Genomic DNA, 20,558 nt, shown 5'->3' with positions numbered 1-20,558 from the left:
GTGGCCAGCCAGTCCCTCTGGAGGGCCAAGAACAGGGCAGAGAGGCCGAGGCCTTCCCCTGATAAGACCCTCAGAAGAACCCTGCTGGATCAGACCAGTGAGGGTCCCTCTAGTCCAGCATCCTGTCTCATACAGTGGCCAACCAGTTCCTCTGGATGTCCAGCAACAGGGCACAGAGACTGAGGCCTTCATAAGAACATCAGAAGAGCCCTGCTGGATCAGACCAGTGAGGGTCCATCTAGTCCAACCTCCCGTCTCACACAGGGGCTAACCAGTCCCTCTGGAGGGCCAGCAACAGGGCAGAGAGGCCGAGGCCTTCCCCTGATAAGAACATCAGAAGAGCCCTGCTGGGTCAGACCAGTGAGGGTCCATCTAGTCCAGCCTCCCATCTCACACAGAGGCCAGCCAGTTCCTCTGGAGGACCAACAGCAGGGCAGAGAGGCCGAGTCCTTCATAAGAACATCAGAAGAACCCTGCTGGATAAGACCAGTGAGGGTCCATCTAGTCCTGCGTTCCGTCTCACACGGTGGCCAACCAGTTCCTCTGGAGGGCCAACAACGGGGCAGAGAGGCCGAGACCTTCCCCTGAGAAGAACTTAAGAAGAGCCCTGCTGGACGGAGGCTCCCTTTAGTCACCGTAGCCACTGATAGGCCTATCTTCCATGTATCTATCTAATCCCCTTTCAATGCTATTTATTCCTGTGGCCCTCACAACATCCTCTGGCAGCAAATCCCACATTTTAATGTCTCACTGTGTAAAGATGCGTTTCCTTTCATTTCTCAGCTGAATATGGAGGCTCCCTTTAGTCACCGTAGCCACTGATAGGCCTATCTTCCATGTATCTATCTAATCCCCTTTCAATGCTATTTATTCCTGTGGCCCTCACAACATCCTCTGGCAGCAAATCCCACATTTTAATGTCTCACTGTGTAAAGATGCGTTTCCTTTCATTTCTCAGTCATGGCATCAAAAAACCCCACTTGCAATTGCTCTAAGATAAATACACTTAGGCCGTTGACGCAGTGAGAAAACAGAGGCCCTAGGCCAGTGATGGCGAACCTTTTAGAGACCGAGTGCCCAAACTGCGACCCAAAACCCACTTATTTATCGCAAAGTGCCCACACGGCAATTTAACCTGAATACGGAGGTTTTACTTTAGAAAAACAACTCATACATTAACTTAAGAGGATCCAAACAAAGTAAGGAAAGCAATCCCAAATGCTTTCATTTACTTAAAATTATTTGGCAGAGAATTCGACGCTTTAATGATGGTCTGGGCCTGGCTGGGGCAATGGCACACGTGCCCACAGAGAGGGCTCTGAGTGCCACCTCTGGCACCCGTGCCATAGGTTCGCCACCACTGCCCTAGGCCGACCCTACAAGCAGTGTTCCCTCTAAGTTGAGTTAGTGTGAGCTAGCTCAGTTTTTTAGCCTCCAGCTCCCACATTTTTGCCTTAGCTCAGGAAGGGATGGCTCCAGAGCAAACTAATTCATGCCACAGCCAAATCGCTCGCTCACAACTTTCATGCCAGTAGCTCACAAAGTAGGATTTTTGCTCACAAGTCTCCACAGCTGAGAGGGAGGATTTCCTACAAGGCCTGCAAGGCCCTACAAGGCCAATGGGACATTTCCGGGGACGGGCGGCCTCCCCCTTTCCCGGTCCCCTGCCCGTCCTCTCCCTCCCTGAACATCCCAAACTTTTCCGATGGTCCCTAGGAGAGCCCCGTTCCCCGTCTCCCCAGCCAGCCCTCTCTCTGTTCCTTACCAACCTGCCCATTGTGCGATGTGTCAGTTTGTGCAGTGCTGTCAAACACATTGGCCCGTCCAAGCCGAGGGGGCCTCGTGAAAAGCTCAGCGGGGGCCCGCCCACTATGCCACTAATTAGGGCCGGCAGCAGAGGGTTCCCATACACACCTGCAAGGTCATGTGACTCGAGGGGGGCCAAGAATGACCGCTCCACCCAAGCGTGAACCAAAAGGAGCCGGACTGCGCACACTTGCACAAAAAAAGTGTCGGGCTGACGGTCACAGTTCCTGGCAGACAAAATACTCTTGGCCCCTCTGCTTTGGGGGGGGAGACCCCCATCCCAGCACCTGGCTCTGAGGAAGTTCCTAGTTGCCCCCCCCCTGCCCTGGAATTCTACCTTGAACTGACTTGACAGTGGAGGTTTTTGCTACTGCCGTCTGTGAATAAGAACAGAAAACTGTATATGAAAAATTACAGTCTCGGCAGTGTGTTGCTCTCTTGCAATAAGAGCTGTCCTGCTATTGTTCCCATTTTACAGATGGCGCACTGAGGCCAGGAGACAGTCGCCTTTTTTAGTCCTGGACGACGTAAAAACTTTTTAGGTCTTAAAAAGGGAGAGCATGCAAAGCCTTCTGAAAATCCTTTGGCAAATTTTATCCTGAAGAGCGCTCTTGGTTTTTGTGTTACTGACTTCAGTAGTTTGGTGTAAAAGCCAGTTTGGTGTCGTGGCTAAGTGCGTGGACTCTAATCTCGGAGAACTGGGTTTGATTCCCCACTCCTCCACTTGCACCTGGCTGGATGACCTTGGGCAATCCATAGTTCTGATAAGAGCTGTCCTTGAAAGAGCAGTCCTTGAAAGAGCTCTCTCAGCCCCACCGACCTGACAGGGTGTCTGTTGTGGGGAGGGGAAGGGGAAGGAGTTTGTCAGCCCCTCTCCTCTTCTTCTTCTAGATTAGTTGGAGAATGTTTTGATGACTATGCACGGTAAACTGCCTGGAATCCATGTCTAGTGGATATGCTGGCTATAAATATTGCACATAGATAAATAAATAGATTTAACCTGGCATTAAAGGAGGGTTACCAGCTCCAGGCTGGGAAATTCCTGGGGATTTGGGGGTGGAGCCTTGGTGGGTTTGGGGAGGGGAGGGACCTTGGTGGGGTAGAATGCCATAAAATTAACCCTCCTGGGCAACCATTTTTTTAAACAATATATTTATTAATTTTCAAATAACATATAAACAAACATACAAACAGACATACAACATGAAATGACACCAATATTTTGAACACATCAAAACCTAATAAAGGGAACAATACATTATTCTTATCTACTCACCCATATCTTACTCTCCCCATAATATTACATCTCACGTGTTTCAAGTATCACAATAAGGCTCACTCATTATATCTACTAATTTTTCCAACATTTCACACTGATATTAAATGCTTCCTTTACCTATTAAATTGTTTTCTTTTAGAGCAGTAAATAATATATTCAATCTCATTTCTCTCCTAAACCGAAACATTAAAATTTCTTTCACAATTTAAACAACATTTAAATCTATAACCTATACATGAATCTAGATACCCAAATTTAAATCAATAATTCATCCCTAATTAACCTGTTTTTATCTTTACTAATTCATTACTACCAATGTCCCCATTCAGATTTAGCCTCTTCATATTAAGACTAAGACAAGAGTATACACGGACAGAAAGAGAATAAAAATATACACTTTCCATTAACCAAACTCAACATGATTCATTCTCTTTTTATATATCTACCATACTAAAGGAAAAAAGGGGGGAAAGCAAAATAAATAAATAAATAAAAGAAAAACATTTTTACTATAATAATTGATATTTGTTCCCTGATTATACTAATCATTAACCCAATGCACCCTTACTAATTTGGTTATTATCCATCCGTGGTAAAACCTCATATGATAAATCAAAATACCATAAACTGAAATAATACATAAATCAAACTCATGATGCTAAATATATTCACAGTACTAATTATAACAACAAGCCGTGTAAAAATTCTTTATCGTTGACCATTCCCTTTTAAACAAATCCATTATTAATCCACCAAGATCAATACTAAATACTAAATACAAAGTTGAAATTTATATCCTATATTTCCCCCCCATATCTTTTCAGAAAGCTGGGCAACCATTTTCTTCAGGGGGACTGATCTCTCTTGCCATAGAATCATAGAGTTGGGTCCTCCAGGGTCGTCTAATCCAACCCGCTACACAATGCAGAAAATCCACAAATACCTCCCCCCCCCCACGCCCCCAGTGACCGCTGTTCCATGCCCAGAAGATGACCCAAAACCTCCAGGATCCCCAGCCAAACTGGCCTGGAGAAAAAATGGCTTCCTGGCTCTGTCTGGAGACCAGTTCTGGTCCCAGGATATGTCCAGACTCCACCAGGAGGATGAACATATAAAACTGCCTGGCACTGAATCAGACCCTCGGTCCATCACAGTCAGTACTGTCTACTCATGGGGTGTCAAACATGCAGCACGGGGGCCGGAGCCGGGCCCCGGAGGACTTCTGTCAGGCCCACAGTGGAACTGGCTGTCTTCTGCTTCTTCGTCCAGTTCTGCTGCTGCTGCGTCATCGTAGGTTTGCAGCTTACAGATACACACCCGAACAGCATACTCAAAGATTGCTACAGCACAGCCGTTTTGATGCAACTATTCAGAGCAAGAGGTGTCGGTTATCAGACACTGTTAAATAAACAAAATATTGCAAGAGCGCTAATGTTTTAAGCATGTTTTTTAATTTTAAGTAAAAAACCCACCCTTCGTGTTTGTGTCTGTTGTGTATGAAATGGAATGTATAAATGTATAGAGCTTGAGTCTGACAAAGGTATTGTAAACCGACCTATCAGAACAAAGGAAGTTCTAGAGGGAAGCAAAGTGATTGGTCTTTATGTACTGTATTTGATTGGACCTTAGCTGACATGTGGGCGTGGCTTGCCAAGCCCGGACTGTTTAAAAAGGGGCCTGTTGCTCCATAGTTTGTCTCGTTCTGGTTCTTATGACTTCGTGTTCAAATAAAGCTGTTATCACTGTTCACCGGCTGCCTCGAGTCTCGTATCTAACAGAGATACGAGATAAAGTTTATCTCCCTGCTACTGGCATGACATTTTATGACACACACGGCCCAGCCCCAAAAGGTCTCATTTATGTCAGATCCGGCCATCATAACAAATGAGTTCGACACCCCTGGTCTACTCAGACTGGCAGTGGCTCTCCAGGGTGCTGGGCAGAGGTCATTCCCATCACCTCCTCCCTGGCCCTTTATAAATGGAGATGCCGCGGATTGAACCTGGGACCTTCTGCATGCCAAGCAGAGGCTCTGCCACTGAGCCACGGCCCCTCTTTACTGCTCTCCAGGGTATCAGGCGGAGGCCTTTCCCATCACCTCCTGCCTGGACCTTTATAACTGGAAATGCTGCCGGGGATTGAACCTGGGACCTTCTGCATGCCAAGCAGAGGCTCTTCCACTGAGCCACGGCCCCTCTTTACTGCTCTCCAGGGTTTTGGGCTGAGGTCTTTCCCATCACCTCCTGCCTGGTCCTTCTTTAACTGGAGATGCTGCCGGGGATTGAACCTGGGACCTTCTGCATGCCAAGCAGAGGCTCTGCCGCTGAGCCACAGCCCCTCTTTACAGCTCTCCAGGGTCTCAGGCTGAGGTCTTTCCCATCACCTCCTGCCTGGCCCTTTATAACTGGAAATGCTGCCGGGGATTGAACCTGGGACCTTCTGCATGCCAAGCGGAGGCTCTACCACTGAGCCACAGGATGGCAACCACACATTAAAGTCCAAGGTCCCAGTCCTCCAGGAAATTCTTCTGCACAGGCCCCGGTGTCATGAACAAAAGTTGCCACATAGACAAGTTGCCTGGTTTGCGTCACCCACTCGGGTCACCCGGAGCCATGCTACCCGGAGAACTAGAAGATTGCCTTTCACAACAAACCAGCTTTCCTGCGTCTTCCCTGCGCTCTTTGGAGCCTGAGTACGCAGACCTCTGCCCTTAAAGTCAGGTGGGTTTCCCGCTGGAAGCCGGCTCCTTCTCGCTGACATTTCCGCTCGGCTCTTAAAAACATAATCTCTTCTGCTTCACGGCCATTTCCCCTGCAATCCCCCGGAGCCGCTTCTAAAAGTCTGCACATCCATTAATGTACCAGAAGCTCTTCTCACCTTTTGGGCATCTGGCTTTGACCAGCTTAGGTAATATCGGGGAAACAAGGATTGGAGTGAGAGAGGCCGAGGCCGAAGGATCGCTCTAAAGTTCGGGTAGCGGGGGGGGGGGGGGGGGGGGACAGGACAGGCTGCGGCCTCCTGAGGCCCGCAGGAGTTTTGCTGTTGCTACAGTCTATCAGACCAATGTTCCCCCCCTAAAAAAAACCACACTGTGAAACAGCTCGAGGGGCAAGGGCCATTTAGAGCCATTAGGCGTGAGAGGTCACATTGGGGTCCCTGCCTGCTTCCGAGGCCCCGTGCCGGATTGCCAGTTCTTCCTGTTTTCCAGCGCCCCTGGCACTGGGAACAGAAAGTGTTGGCATCCAAGACGGAGCCCTCCGACACAGGCAGAGACCCCGATGTGGCTCTCGGCAAGAAAAACGTTCTCACCCTTGACGTAATGTGAAGCTAAGAAACCGGGCTGTGACTTCGGCAGTCTCTCGAAAGTCACTCGAAAGGGAGATGAGTGATGTTGTTTACAGCCTCTCACGTGCCAGACGGTCTTGTGAGGGAAGAAAGTAGGGATTCCAGGCCTCCAGGTGGGGCCTGGAAATCTCCCGCTTTTGCAACTGATCCCCAGCTGACAGAGATCAGCTCCCCTGGAGAAAACGGCTGCTTTGAAGGGTGGGCTCTGTGGCATTGCAGCATGCTAAGAGCCAGGGGTCATTTCCTGCAGGAGCGCACAGGAGCGGAGCTTCGGCAGTAAAGAGCCCAGGGGGGCGGGCACATGCAACAAGCCCCGCCCCCTGCTCCCAGCAGCCCTCAGTCAGAGCAAGAAGCAGCCAGGTAAGTTGCAGAGCTCCCCCCCCGGCCCCCTGGTCCAAAACACTCCAGTGGCACCTTTAGGACCAAGTTTTATTCAGGTCCAAGCTCTCCTTCCTCTGTGAGGGCAGATCTGCACATTCCCCCTCCAATAGCTAGCAATCCAAAACAGTCCAGTGGAGCTTGAGCGGTGGGCGTTGCCTTCTGACACACTTCCGGTGTTGTCAGGGGGTCTGGCATATGCAAATAAGTTATGCTAATGAGTTATGCTAATGAGCTCCTGCACCTCTTTTTCTGCGAAATGACCCCTGCATTCAGGTATGTTCTTTCCCCCAGGAAAACAAAGATCAGTTTGTCACCCTTCCGGTCCACAAAATGATTTCTTGAATTTTCGAATCGGAACCAGACCCAGGATTTAATGTTCGCAGCCATAGACTGTAACCGTTCCTAAAGCAAATAAGTAATAACAAAAATACCACTTGGATATACACTCGGACACAGAATGAATTGCACCGTATCTCCCCAACAAATTGTGAACTAGCTGGGGGAGAGAATTTTGCACACACTCCCCATCATGAGAGTAAAGCTTGAGTCCAGTGGTACCCGTAAGACCAACAAAGTTTTATTCTGGGTATGATCTTTTGTGATGCATGCACACAAAAGCTTATACTCAGAATGCAACTTTGTTGATCTTAAAGGTGCCACTGGACGCAAACTTAGTTCTGCTGCTTTAGACCAACATGGCTGAGCTCACCTGAATCTACTGTCATAAGAATGCGGGTGAACATTTGCTTTGGGCAAATCACTGCCAGGCACTAGCAAGATCAGGAAAGTCCCCACTCTCCTGCCAAAAGGAAGGCAAAAAAAACCCTACAGGATCTGGCCTAGAGGAAAATTCTTTCCTGACCCCAAAGGCATTACCCTGGGCATATTACCCTTGGCATTACCCTGGGCATATTAAGAAAGAGCTCTCACAATCTGCCTAAATTCATAAGAACATCAGAAGAGCCCTGATGGATCAGACCAATAATCCATCTAGTCCAGCCTCCTGTCTCACACAGTGGACAACCGGTTCGCCTGGATGGCCAATGACAGGGCATGGAGGCCGAGGCCTTCCCCTGATGTTGCCTCCTATCTCTGGGATTCAGAGGCTGGCTGCCTCTGAACATGGAGGTTCCCCTCAGTCGCGATGGCTGGTAGCTATTGATAGATTTATCCTCCACGGATCTTTGAAAGCTGTTTATTCCTGTGGCCATCACAACGTCTTCTGGCAGCAAGTTCCACATTTCAATCACTCTCCGTGTAAAGTAGTATTTCCTTTTGTCTGTCCTGAACCTACTGCCCATCATTCATTGTTTTCTGCATTGTGCAACCTATCACACCTAACACTTTGGTCCTTTGTTTCCAGATTGCTGTAATCCTACCCCGACTGCCTTGCTTCTTGTCTGTTTCATCCTATCGATTGCCTTGGTCCACTCTGTGCAATCCGCCTGGACTGTCAGTGACAAAAGCGGACTGTAAATAACCTAGTAACAGAATTGGTCCATAAAACCGAGCCCTGGAAGGACGGAGAGTGCAGCTATGGCTACCTGGCCAGCCAGGATGGCAGTCCGTGTAGCAAACTCAGGGGTCATTTCCTGCAGGAGCGCACAGGAGCGGAGCTCCGGCAGTAAAGAGCCCAGGGGGCAGGCACATGCAACAAGCCCCTCCCCCCGCTCCCAGCAGCCCTCACTCAGAGCAAGAAGCAGCCAGGTAGGTTGAAGAGCTCCCCCCGGCCCCCCGGTCCAAAACTGTCCAGTGGCACCTTTAAGACCAAGTTTTATTCAGGCACAAGCTCTCCCTCCTACTGGCTCTCAAAAGCTCATATTCTGATGATCTTGCTGGTCTTTAATTCCCATCAGGCAGAGAACGGCTTGTCCCATCACCTGCCACCTGCCCCGAGCTACTTGGAACTAGTGTTTCCTTTAAGCTGAGTTAATGTGAGCTAGCTCACAGTTCTTTAGCCTCTGGTTCACACATTTTTGGTCTTCGCTCAGGAAGGAGGGCTCCAGAGCAAACTAATTTATGCAGTCGGCAAATCGCTGGCTCAGAACTTGAATGCCAGTCGCTCACAAAGTAGAATTTTTGCTCACAACACTCCACAGCGTAGAGGGAGCAGGGGTCATTTTGTAGAAAGAGAGATGCAGGAGCTCATTAGCATAGCTCATTAGCATAACTTATTTGCATATGCCACACCCCCTGACATCAGCGGAAGTGTGTCAGAAGGCAACACCCATCGCTCAGGCTCCACTGGACTGTTTTGGATTGCTAGCTATTGGGGGGAGGGACGTGCAGATCTGCCCTCACAGAGGAGGGAGAGCTTGTACCTGAATAAAACTTGGTCTTAAAGGTGCCACTGGACTGTTTTGGACTGGGGGGCCAGGGGGAGCTCTGCAACTTACCTGACTGCTTCTTGCTCTGACTGAGGGCTGCTGGGATCAGGGGGCGGGGCTTGTTGCATATGCCCGCCCCCTGGGCTCCTTACTGCCGGAGCTCCGCTCCCGTGCGTTCCTGCAGGAAATAACCCCTGGGCAAAACTATTTGTTATGTGTATTAATTTTGGTTGTAAGTAAGTAAGTAGAACTACATAAGAGGACGATCGTCTCTGGTGTGATTTGTACAGCGTGACAGATTATTCTGTATATTTGTTTGTATACCTGCTCCATTTAGCTGGAGATGCTGCCCGGGATGGATCCAGGGGCTTCTGGATGCCAAGCAGGTGCTCTGCTCCTGAGCTATAGCCCCTTCCCCGCAATCCAGGCTGAATGACCTCTGTGGGGCTGGTGACGCGTGCTTTAAAGTTAGGCTTGGCAGGTTCCCCTGGCCGCTGGCGGCGGATGGGGGGGGCGTAGGGTTGCCATCTCCAGGTTGGGACACTCCGGGAGACTGGGAGATGGAGCCTGGGGAGGGCAGGGACCTCAGTGGGGTATGATGCCACAGAGTCCCCCCCCCCCAAGCATCCATTTTCTCCAGGGGAGCAGATCTTTTTTTCCTGGAGATGAGGTGTAATTCCAGGGGATCCCCAGGCAGGCCTGTAGCCAGGATTTTGTGGCTTGTGGGGCATTTTTTTTTCTGGCGGGGCTGAAGTTCTCTGTGCAGAAAGAAAAGCCATTTAGCCAGTAGAAAGCTATTGCAAGGATAGATCTCTAAATTGCAAACTGTCAGCCCCTTTAGATGACAGTTCTCAGCTGCTGCAAGTCAATCACTTCTGCCAGCCTGAGCAACCATTCTGATAACCAGCCGACAGGTGGGGATGATGAGTTCTATAGTCAAGAAAGCTGACACTTAGGCAGGAAAACTCTCTTAAAGGAGAGCAGTTTTTTGACACAGTTAGGAGGGGTCCTAGAGGTCACCTACTCTAACCCCCTTGCTCAGTGCAGGAATTAGTCAACTACAACACCCCATTTTTCTCAAAAGAACACACACCTTTAAAAAAAGTTTTAAAATGGTTGAAAAAAAACAATTTACAGGAGAAATTCTTGTGGGGCTGTGCCTTTAAGAAAGGGGGTGGAGCCCCCCAAATGCCCACCGTAACTATGGGCTTGTCCCCAGGTCCCACGAGGAGGCTGAAGCAACCCGAGCTGCAGTGTTAGGAGAGTCTAGTAACAAATAAATATACACTGCAAAAACCTTTTAGCAAACTAATGTGTTCTATTTATGGTCATCATTTAGTAAAGTGCATAGTGTATCATTATTTCATCCTAATCAGGTATAAATATTCATTACATTCAATAAGCAATAACATTCAATACAAACAGATTGTTAATTACCAGACAATTTTGCATCAGTGTTTTAAAAGACAGGAGAATGACAGGAGTACTCCATAATGCATAATGTGTCTTTTGTAGGACCAGAAAAAAGCATCCATATAAGAAGGCTGCCCCCCTTTTTGGAAGACTTCATGCAAGGAGAAGCGGGTTTATAATTCTAGAAACTCCCGTTGGGGCTTGACTTTTAAAACACTGATGCAAAATTGTCTGGTAGTTCGCAATCTGTATGTACTGAATGTTATTGCTTATTGAATGTAATGAATATTTATACCTGACTAGGATGGAATAATGACACACTATGCACTTTACTAAATGATGACCATAAATAGAACACATTAGTCTGCTAAAAGGTTTTTGCAGTGTATATTTATTAGTTACTAGACCCACCTGGAGGCTGGCAACCCTATGTAAAAATAATAAACGTGAATATACACTTGAAAATCCTGCCAACCTAGCAGTTCGAAAGCAAGACATTACAAGTAGATAAATAGGTACCACTTCAGTGGGAAGGTAACAGCGTTCCGTGCAACTTGGTGTTTGGTCATGCCGGCCACATGACCACGGAAACATCTTCGGACAGCGCTGGCTCTTCGGCTTTGAAACGGAGATGAGCACCACAACCCTAGAGTCGGATTCGACTGGCTCTCGAGCAAGGGAACCTTTACCTTTACACTTGAAAAACTACATATGCAAGAGATCCTAATGTTCTACTAAATTTTTTCAGAATTGATGGGTCCTCTCTAGGAATCCCGAATAATTTCCCCAGTGCCAGGATCATGTGGTGCCACCAGACGAGGGCTGGTGAAAGAGAGAGCAAGAGGCTCCTTCTGCTCCCCTGTGCCTCCCGTGGGTCCCACACTCTCCGGCCTCCTGGGCCTCTCCAAGTGCCCCGTCATGTCTGCGCTGGCCTTCCTGCCGTTGGGGTGAGTTTGCAGTGGTGTGAAACGCAGCCCATTACGAGGGGCGCAGCAATTGGAACGACAGATTCTGACACAGTGGCTAACCCTCTGACCCTGCCGTGCCTGGGCGCATTAAGGACGCTGTGTGCCTTCACACTGGGCAGGAGAGGGGTCTTCAGGGTTAGGAGGGGTGGGGTGGGCGCTCAGGCCGGAGAAGAGGAGGGGGCAGGGGAGGCTTCTTACACTCAGTGGTGAGCGACCACAGAGCAGCTTCCATGGCCGTATCTCTCTCCTGCGCCTTCTTCCAACTCCAGCCAGCCTAGCCTCCTCTCCTTGACCTAGAGTTGCCAGCTCCTGGCTGGGGGATTCCTGGAGATTGGAGGGATGGCGCATGGGGAAGGTGAGGTTTGGAGAAGGGAAAGACTCTGCTGAGGTATGATGCCAGAAAGTCCACCCTTCAAAGTGGCAGGGGAGGGGGAGGAGGAAGAAGAAGAAGAAGAGGAAGAAGAAGAAGAAGAGGAAGAAGAAGAAGAAGAGGAAGAAGAAGAAGAAGAGGAAGAAGAAGAAGAAGAGGAAGAAGAAGAAAAAGAGGAGGAAGAGGAAGAAGAAGAGGAAAAAGAAGAAAAGGAGGAGAAAGAGGAAGAAAAGGAGGAAGAAGAAGAAAAGGAGGAGGAGGAGGAAGAAGAGGAGGAGGAAGAGGAAAAAGAGGAGGAGGAAGAGGAAGAAGAAGAGAAGGAGGAGGAAGAGAAGGAAGAGGAAGAGGAGGAAGAGGAAGAAGAAGAGGAAGAAAAGGAGGAGGAAGAAGAAGAGGAGGAAGAGGAAGAGGAAGAAGAAGAAAAGGAGGAGGAAGAAGAAGAAGAAGAGAAGGAAGAGGAAGAAGAGGAAGAAGAAGAAGAGGAGGAGAAAGAGGAAGAAGAAAAAGAGGAGGAAGAGGAAGAAGAAGAGGAGGAGAAAGAGGAAGAAGAAAAAGAGGAGGAAGAGGAAGAAGAAGAGGAGGAGGAGGAAGAAGATTTATACCTCGCCCTTCACTATCCGAAGGAGTCTCAGAGCAGTTTACAATCTCCTTTCCCTTCCTATCCCCACCACAGAAACTCCAAGAAGAAGAAGAGGAAGAAGAAGAGGAGGAGGAGGAAGATGAGGAAGAAGAGGAGGAGGAGGAAGAGGAGGAGGAGGAAGAAGGAGAAGGCAAAGAGGAGGAAGAAGAAGAGATTGGATTTATACCCCGCCCAGGGGCGGATGAAGGCTCACTGGTGCCCGAAGCACTGACCAATCTTGGTGCCCCCCTCCTTTGCACACTGACCCCCAGTCCATTTCAGTGGTTGCCCTGTCTGACCAGATACACAATGCAGGTTGCAGCAATACAAACATTTATTCATAGGATGACACAATATACTGTACAAACTAAGCTTTTCACCCTGTCCCCAATTTTGTGGTGCCCCCTTTGGCCCTGGTGCCCTAAGCACCTGCTTAGTCTGCTTCATGGTGAATCTGCCCCTGACCCCATGGCCCTTCATTACCCGAAGGAGTCTCAGAGCAGCTTACAATCTCTTTTCTCTTCCCCTCCCCACCACAGAAACCCCAAGAAGAAGAAGAGGAAGAAGATGAGGAGGGAGAGGAAGAAGAAGAGGAGGAGGAGGAAGAAGGAGAAGGCGAAGAGGAGGAGGAAGAGGAGGAGGAAGAGGAGGAGGAGGAAGCGATTGGATTTAAATCCCACCCTTCACTCGGAGTCTCCGAGCAGCTTACAATTTCCTTTCCCTTCCCCTCCCCATGAAAGACACCCTGTGAGCAGTGTTCCCTCTAAGCTGAGTTAGTGTGAGCTGACTCACCGTTTTTCAGCCTCCGGCTCACACATTTTTGTCTCCGCTCAGGAAGGCTGGCTCCAGAGCAAACTAATTTATGCAGTAGCCAAATCACTCGCTCACAGCTTTTATGCTAGTAGCTCACAAAGTAGAATTTTTGCTCACAAGCCTCCACAGCTTAGAGGGAACATTGCCTGTGAGGCAGGTGGGGCCGAGAGAGCTCTGACGGAAACGGCTCAAACTGATCTCTGTAGTCTGAAGACTGGGAGATCTTCAGGCCCCACCTGGAGGTTGGCAACCCTAGCTGACCCTGACGGCTGCTACCACACTGACAGAAGCCGCCAAAAAGCCAAGGACCCCTCATAGCTGCAAATCCACCCCCCCCCCAGTCGCTTTTCTGCCCAAATCTACAGACACCTGTACATTTGCCCGGTTCACTTGGTTTGTTTAGCAGTGGAAAAAACCCCGCCTTTGCACGTGTCATTGTTTCAGTTAATAATAAACTCTGCCGGCAGCCAGCGGCCTCACGGCAGAGCAAGGCTGAGGCAGTTTGGGGCTGGCCGATCCATGAAGCTCACCGGCCAGGCCTGGAATCGGGAGAGCCCAAGGAGGCCTGCGCAGAGGTCACCTTCCGCAAAGTCATCGGGGAGTTTCCCCAGCGAAGAGGGGTGTGTGTGCGTGCCTGAAGACTTGCTAGTCTCTCCTAATCAGTACAGGCATGAGTTTCTCCAAGCAGGAGAAGAAAAGAGCAAGAGTCCAGTGGCACCTTAAAGGTAAAGGTTTCCCTCGCTCGGAAGCCAGTCGAATCCGACTCTAGGGTTGTGGTGCTCATCTCCGTTTCCAAGTTGAAGAGCCAGCGCTGTCCGAAGACTTCTCCGTGGTCACGTGGCCGGCATGACTAGACGCCGAGGCGCACGGAACGCTGTTACCTTCCCACCGAAGCAAAATCTACTTGCAGCTCCTTGCTTTCGAACTAGGTTGGCAGGAGCTGGGGCCACAGATGGGAGCTCACTCCATCACGAGGCACTCGGGTCTCAAACTGCTGAACTACCGACCTTCCGGTCTGCAGCTCAGCATTTTAACCTCTGAGCCATCGCGGCACCTTAAAGACTAGCAAAAATTGTGTCAGGGTAGGAGCGTACGGATTTGAAGAAGTGAGCCGTGACGCATGAAAGTTCCTCCCCTGCCACAAATTGTGTCAGTCTTGAAGGTGCTGTTGGACTCTGGCTCTTTTCTGCTGCAACAGACAGACTGACACGGCCACCCACCTCGATCTATCTGAAGAAGTGAGCAGTGACTCACGAAAGCTGCTCCCCTTCCACATATTTTGCTAGTCCTTATGTTGCTCCTGGACTCTTGCTGTTTTCTACTGCTCCAGACAGACTAACACAGCGACCCATCTTGATCTATCTCTGAGCAGGAGAAATGTGCATTTCCTCTGTGTGCAGGTAACTCCAGGCAGATCACACCCCCAACTGACCCAGGAATACGCAGGCAGGTCAAATTCAATAAACATGTACATGAACACATTGAAGCTGCCTTCTACTCAGGGGCGGATTCACCATGAAGCAGACGAAGTACGTGCTTAGGGCACCAGGGCCAAAGGGGGCACCACAAAGTGGGGGAAAGGGTGAAAAGAAAAAAAACACCTTGTGAAATATTAAAATAGATGTTGTACTGCATTTTTGTAGAACTTTATGTAGCCCAAGCTTGGCTTAGTTTGTACAGTATATTGTGCTATCATATGAATAAATTTTCGTATTGCTGCAACCTGCATTGTATCTCTGGCCAGACAGGTCAACAACTAAAATGGGCTGGATCAGTGTGGAAAGGAGAGGGCACCAAGATTGGTCAGTGCTTTGGGCACCAGTGAGCCTGAATCCGCCCCTGTTTATACTGAATCAGACCTTTGGTCGATCAGGGTCAGTATGGTCTACTCATCAGACTGGCAACCGCTCTCCAGGGTCTCAGGTCTTTCATATCACTTATTGTCTGGTCCTTTACATTGGAGATGTTGAGGTTTGAACCGGGGACCTTCTGCATGCCAGGCAGATGCTCTGCCATTGAGCCCTGGCCTCTCTGTGCACATCTATGCATTTGAATATGGCCGTGCACTGTTCTTGCAGAAGCCCAAAAATGCAACTGGATTTGCACTCTGGGGTCTGATTGTACACATCTCCACTGTGAGCAACACTCTTGTTTCAGTGTATCGATGGGCCTGGTTAAATGCTCAGCTCCCACACACGTGCATGCGCAGTAAGGTTACCAGCAGCGAACCTCAAATCAAAAGCCCGTCAGGATTGCTGAGCAAGCAGAACGGGTGGGCATTTCAGAATGGTGAAGACAGCGGGACTCTGGGGGGAAAGGCCAGAAACCCTTCTCTGGCTGCTTGCCCTGGGCTGCCTCTTTTTACACCCTTGCTAGCCTGCTTGTCTCTGTAAGAGAAGGAGGAGGAGGAGATTGGATTTATACCCCACCCTTCACGACCCAAGGGAGTCTCAGAGCGGCTCACAAACTCCTTTCCCTTCCCCTCCCCACAACAGACACCTTGTGGTGTAGGCGGGGTTGAGAGAGCTCTGACAGAAATGGCTCTTTTTCAAGAACAGCTCTTATCAGAACTACGGCTTGCCCAAGGTCATCCAGCAGGTGCAAGAGCAGGAGGAGTGGGGAACCAAACCCGGTTCTCCCAGATTAGAGTCAACGCACTTAACCACGACACCAAACTGGCACTTAACTACTACACCAAACCACTACACCAAAATTTAATTTCAATCCATTGGTTCTGGTCCGACCCTCTGGGGCAACAGAAAACAAAAGGTCAGCGCACTCAAGGCTGCGTGAGCCGCTGTCCATGAGCCCGGCACCCCTTTGCCCCTGCGCTTTGGTTCATGGCTAAAGGCTTCCTCCTCTGCCCACACCCAGGCTTTTAACACCTTTAGATTTGAGAAAGGGCAGGCAAGACGGCCGGGCAACCGGCATACGACATAAACAAACAAACAATCATAGAATCATAGAATGTTAGAGTTGGAAGGGATCTTGCAGGTCATCTAGTCCAACCCCCTGCGCTCTGCAGGAGCACAGCCGAAAGATAGCCCTACATACCTACAACATATCCAAAAGATGGTCGTCCAGCCTCCGCTTGAACACGTCCAGCGAAGGAGCATCAACCACCTCCCGAGGCAGACTGTTCCACTGCTCAACCACTCTCACAGTTAGGAAGTTTCTCCTGATATTTAGCCGGTAATGACTCCCCCGTAATTTCCACCCGTTAGATCTACTCTTGCCATCCAGAGCAAGAGAGAATAGATCTGCTCCACCTTCAGATACTTGAAGACAGCAATCATGTCCCCTCTAAGCCTTCTCTTTCCCAGGCTACACATACCCAACTCTTTCAGCCTTCCCTCCTAAGACTTGGATTTTCTTCCCACCAATGCTGCTTTCTCTGCTGGCGGTGCCTACATTTTGGGGCTGACCCGGAAGCGTAAGAAGTTCTCCCCTAAAAAGGACCAATATGGGCTACCCCGAGCGAAAGTCAACCTAGTTATGGGTGGAGAGGCTGCAGTGACGGATGACGCCCCTCGATATCCCCTTGGCCAAAGCGTCCAGCTAGGGATGCCAGCTTCCAGGTGGACCCTGGGGATGCCCCTAGAATTCCACCTCATCTCCAAACTACAGAGATCAGCTCCCCTGGAGAAAACGGATGCTTTGGCTGGCAGACTCTGTGGCATTGCACCCCACTGAGGTCCCTGTCCTCCCCAGGCTCCACCTACAAACCTCCAGGAGTTTCTCAACCTGGAGCTGGCAACCTTACCACCCCATCCCCTACCACTAGTTATGGGATACCTGACACCCCTACATCCAGCTGTGGCATTGTAAGGGGTTTGGGGCCAAATCCAAGACAGAATGCATACACAGGAAGGAGGACGAGAGATTTGGCACTGAGGACTGGAAGCTTGAACTTGTGGATCAAATTCACTGATTGAAAACATCTGTAGCCCACCTTGCTGCCCCTGCAGTACTCGAGACCGCGAATGTCTGGAAACTTTTAAACACTGATTAAGAACATCAGAGAAGCCAATGTTGGATCAGGCCAATGGCCCATCCAGTCCAACACTCTGTCACACAGTGGCCAGAAATACCAGTGCCATCAGGAGGTCCACCAGTGGGGCCAGGACATTAGAAGCCATCCCACTGTTGACCCCCCCAAGCACCAAGATGACAGAGCATCACTTGCCCCAGAGTCCCTATCTATACCTTGTGGCTAATAGCCACTGATGGACCTCTGCTCCATATGCTTATCTAATTCCCTCTTGAAGCTGTCCATGCTTGTAGCCGCCACCACTTCCTGTGGCAGTGAATTCCAAGTGTTAATCACTCTTTGGGTGAAGCAGTACTTCCTTTTATCTGTTCTAACCCGACCGCTCAGCAATTTCATGGAGTGCCCACGAGTTCTTGTATTGTGAGAAAGGGAGAAAAGTAACCCTTTCTCTACCTGCTCTTTCCCATGCATAATCTTATAAACCTCAATCATGTCACCCCTCAGTCGTCGTTTCTCCAAGCTAAAGAGCCCCAAGCGCTTTAGCCTTTCTTCTTAGGGAAAGTGTTCCAACCCTTTTATCATTCGAGTTGCCCTTTTCTGCACTTTTCCCAATGCTATAATATCCTTTTTGATATTGATATTTTCTGTTGAAAAAGAAAGCCCATGGTAAAGGACACAGGGTGAGGGGAGCTGGTACACACCTACTTGCCAGTTCCTTGGCCAGGCAGCATATCGACTCATTAACCCCTCAGAATACTCACTCAGCCTCGGGTGGGCGAGATAGTTCCTGGTCACGGCTTGCATGTGCTGGCGTGCCCCTGCGAGAGTCTCCGGGAGCCCTCCGCCCCTCACTTCCACCTTGGTGGCCATGTCCTTTCAAGGGCCTGAGGACGACGGAGGAAACCAAGAGCCCAGTTCCCTCGGGAGTTTTTATATCCCGCGACAGGCTTTGCCCTGCTGCACCTGTGTTGTGCCTGCACACAGTGGGATGTGTTGGCTGTAAACTGCCAAGCGGCTGCAGGTTTCAGCTGCTAATGTGGCAAGATCTCGCCTGATCTGGCTTCTCTCTAACCCCAGGAGTTTTCTCTCGCCTTCCAGTCAGCTGTAGTGAGATTTTATTCAGTGGCTGGTGCTCTTCGCCTTTGAAGGAAAGTAGGTGCTACCCCATATTGCTCTGTGTGTGTGTGTGTGTGTGCGTGAGAGAGAGAGAGAGAGAGAGAGAGAGAGAGAGAATGCAGAAGGTCCCGGGTGCGGTCTCCGGCATCTCCAGCAGTGTTCCCTCTAAGCTGAGTTAGTGTGAGCTAGCTCACAGGTTCTTTAGCCTCCGGCTCACACATTTTTGTCTCAGCTCAGGAAGGATGTCTACAGAGCAAACTAATTTACGCAGTCGCCAAATTGCTCACTCACAACTTTAATGCCAGGAGCTCACAAAGTAGAATTTCTGCTCACAAGACTCCACAGCTTAGAGGGAGCATCGATCTCCAGTTAAAAGGACCAGGCAGTAAGGTGATGTGACAGACCTCTGCCTTAGGCCCTGGAGAGCGGCCACCAGAGGTCATTTCGGGGGGGGGATCACGGGGGATCGCAGTTCCCCCGGGTGAGGTGTGGGGGGCGGGGCACACTACGAAGCCACACACCCCGCTTCCGGCCGCCCCGCTTCCGGCCCTCATTCAGCCAGGAGGAGGCAGGAGAAGAGGGAGGGTAAGTTGCTTCCTCCCCGCCTCTTCCCACCCCTGCCTGCCTGGGGCCAGGGAGGGCCTTGGCGGGGCTTCCTCGCACTCCTGCTGGCCTTGCAGGTCCACCACCGGGCCTTATGATGTCAGGGGGTGTGCCATATGCTAATGAGTTATGTTAATGAGTTCCCCTAGCTCTTTTTCTACGAAATGACCCCTGGCAGCCGCCAGTCTGAGTGGACAATACTGACTTTGATGGACCAAAGGTCTGGTTCAGTATAAGGCAGTATCACGTGTTCATATATTCATGGAAGAGGCGGTCTTTGAAAAGGACGCTTGAGCCAATGGTTCAATATCCTCTTCCAAGGGAGGAGGAGGAGGAGGAAGAGAAGGAAGAAGAAGATGAAGAGGAGGAGGAGGAGGAGATTGGATTTATACCCCGTCCTTCACTACCCGAAGGAGTCTCAGAGCAGCTTACAAACTCCTTTCCCTTCCCCTCCCCACAACAGACACCCTGTAATGTAGGTGGGGCTGAGAGAGCTCTTGACAGAAACTGCTCTTTTTCAAGGACAGCTCTGACTGGACTATGGCTTGCCCAAGGTCATCCAGCAGGTGCAAGTGGAGGAGTGGGGAATCAAACCCGGTTCTCCCAGATTAGAGTCTGCACACTTAACCACTAGACCAAACTGGCTTTCAACCGGACACTTGAAGTTTGCAGTATTCTGTCAGGTGAAATCCCATCCTTATAATCACATGGATACTAAGAAAATACTTTTCCATCAAGAAGCCCAGTTTATACATTTATCCAACTGTAAGTTTTCCTCTATTTTTCATTTCTTGGGCTCTTTCAGATACATTTAATGTAGGATGTTTTTGTTATGACTGTCCATTGCTTTTGTGGGGGGGTTTTGGGTTTTTTTAGGCACCTCATTATTATTGTTTCTGTGGAGGAAGATAAAAATACCTCTTGATAAAGGTTGTTCTCTGAAACAGTCTGAATCATGGATCAAACTACCGTTGAGTAAAGGACAATAGTGACTCATGTGTCACCTTATTGTGCCTCCTTTGGAGTATTTATGGATGTTTGATAAGCGTCTTATGTTTGCCGAGACTATTTATGTCAGCGTAATATTTATTTGTGACTGGAGCGGCTTTACTCTTGATGACGTTTTCTCATGCTGATTTTGTAGTGGTGTGCATATTACCTCTTTACACTTTGTGATTGATGGTATCTTACTTTTTATTGTATTGAAAGTCTCTTCTATTGCTTGACTTGGATTTCTTTTGTCTCTGGGGAGTGTATCCTGGCAGTGGCTGGAGATGTCTCAAAAGTATAAGTGGTCTCCAGGTGACAGAGATCCAGTTCCCCTGGACAAAAGGCTTGCTCTGGAACACGGACTCTATGGCATTATATCCTGGGCATTCAACACCAGATGATGCAAAACACGTGGCCTTAGGATTGGGGCCAGAACCCCCCCCCCCCATCTGCTGTCTCGCCTAATAAAAGGCCTTACCTTTCTTTTGTTTTGGGATAATCAACCTGGGTTGTTTCAAGAGTAAACCTGAAGCTCCC

At 49.5% G+C, this 20,558-nt stretch overlaps 1 protein-coding gene across 1 annotated transcript in view; it reads right to left on the bottom strand.

The window, feature by feature from the left end:
- The window catches only part of ATP6V1B1 (ATPase, H+ transporting, lysosomal 56/58kDa, V1 subunit B1), a 123,507-nt gene extending 105,311 nt beyond the window's left edge, over positions 1-18,196 (bottom strand). The window contains exon 1 of the mRNA XM_015413870.1: positions 18,074-18,196. Coding sequence (XP_015269356.1) covers positions 18,074-18,182 — 109 coding nt within the window. The 5' untranslated portion in view covers positions 18,183-18,196. The remainder of the gene's footprint in view (positions 1-18,073) is intronic.
- Between the last annotated feature and the right edge of the window lie 2,362 nt (positions 18,197-20,558).

Source organism: Gekko japonicus, unplaced genomic scaffold (assembly GCF_001447785.1).
Source record: "Gekko japonicus isolate JY-2015 unplaced genomic scaffold, Gekko_japonicus_V1.1 scaffold1252, whole genome shotgun sequence".
Classification (NCBI taxonomy): domain Eukaryota; kingdom Metazoa; phylum Chordata; class Lepidosauria; order Squamata; family Gekkonidae; genus Gekko; species Gekko japonicus.
The sequence above is the reverse complement of the archived record's forward strand: the minus strand, read 5'-3'. Positions and strand labels throughout refer to the sequence as shown.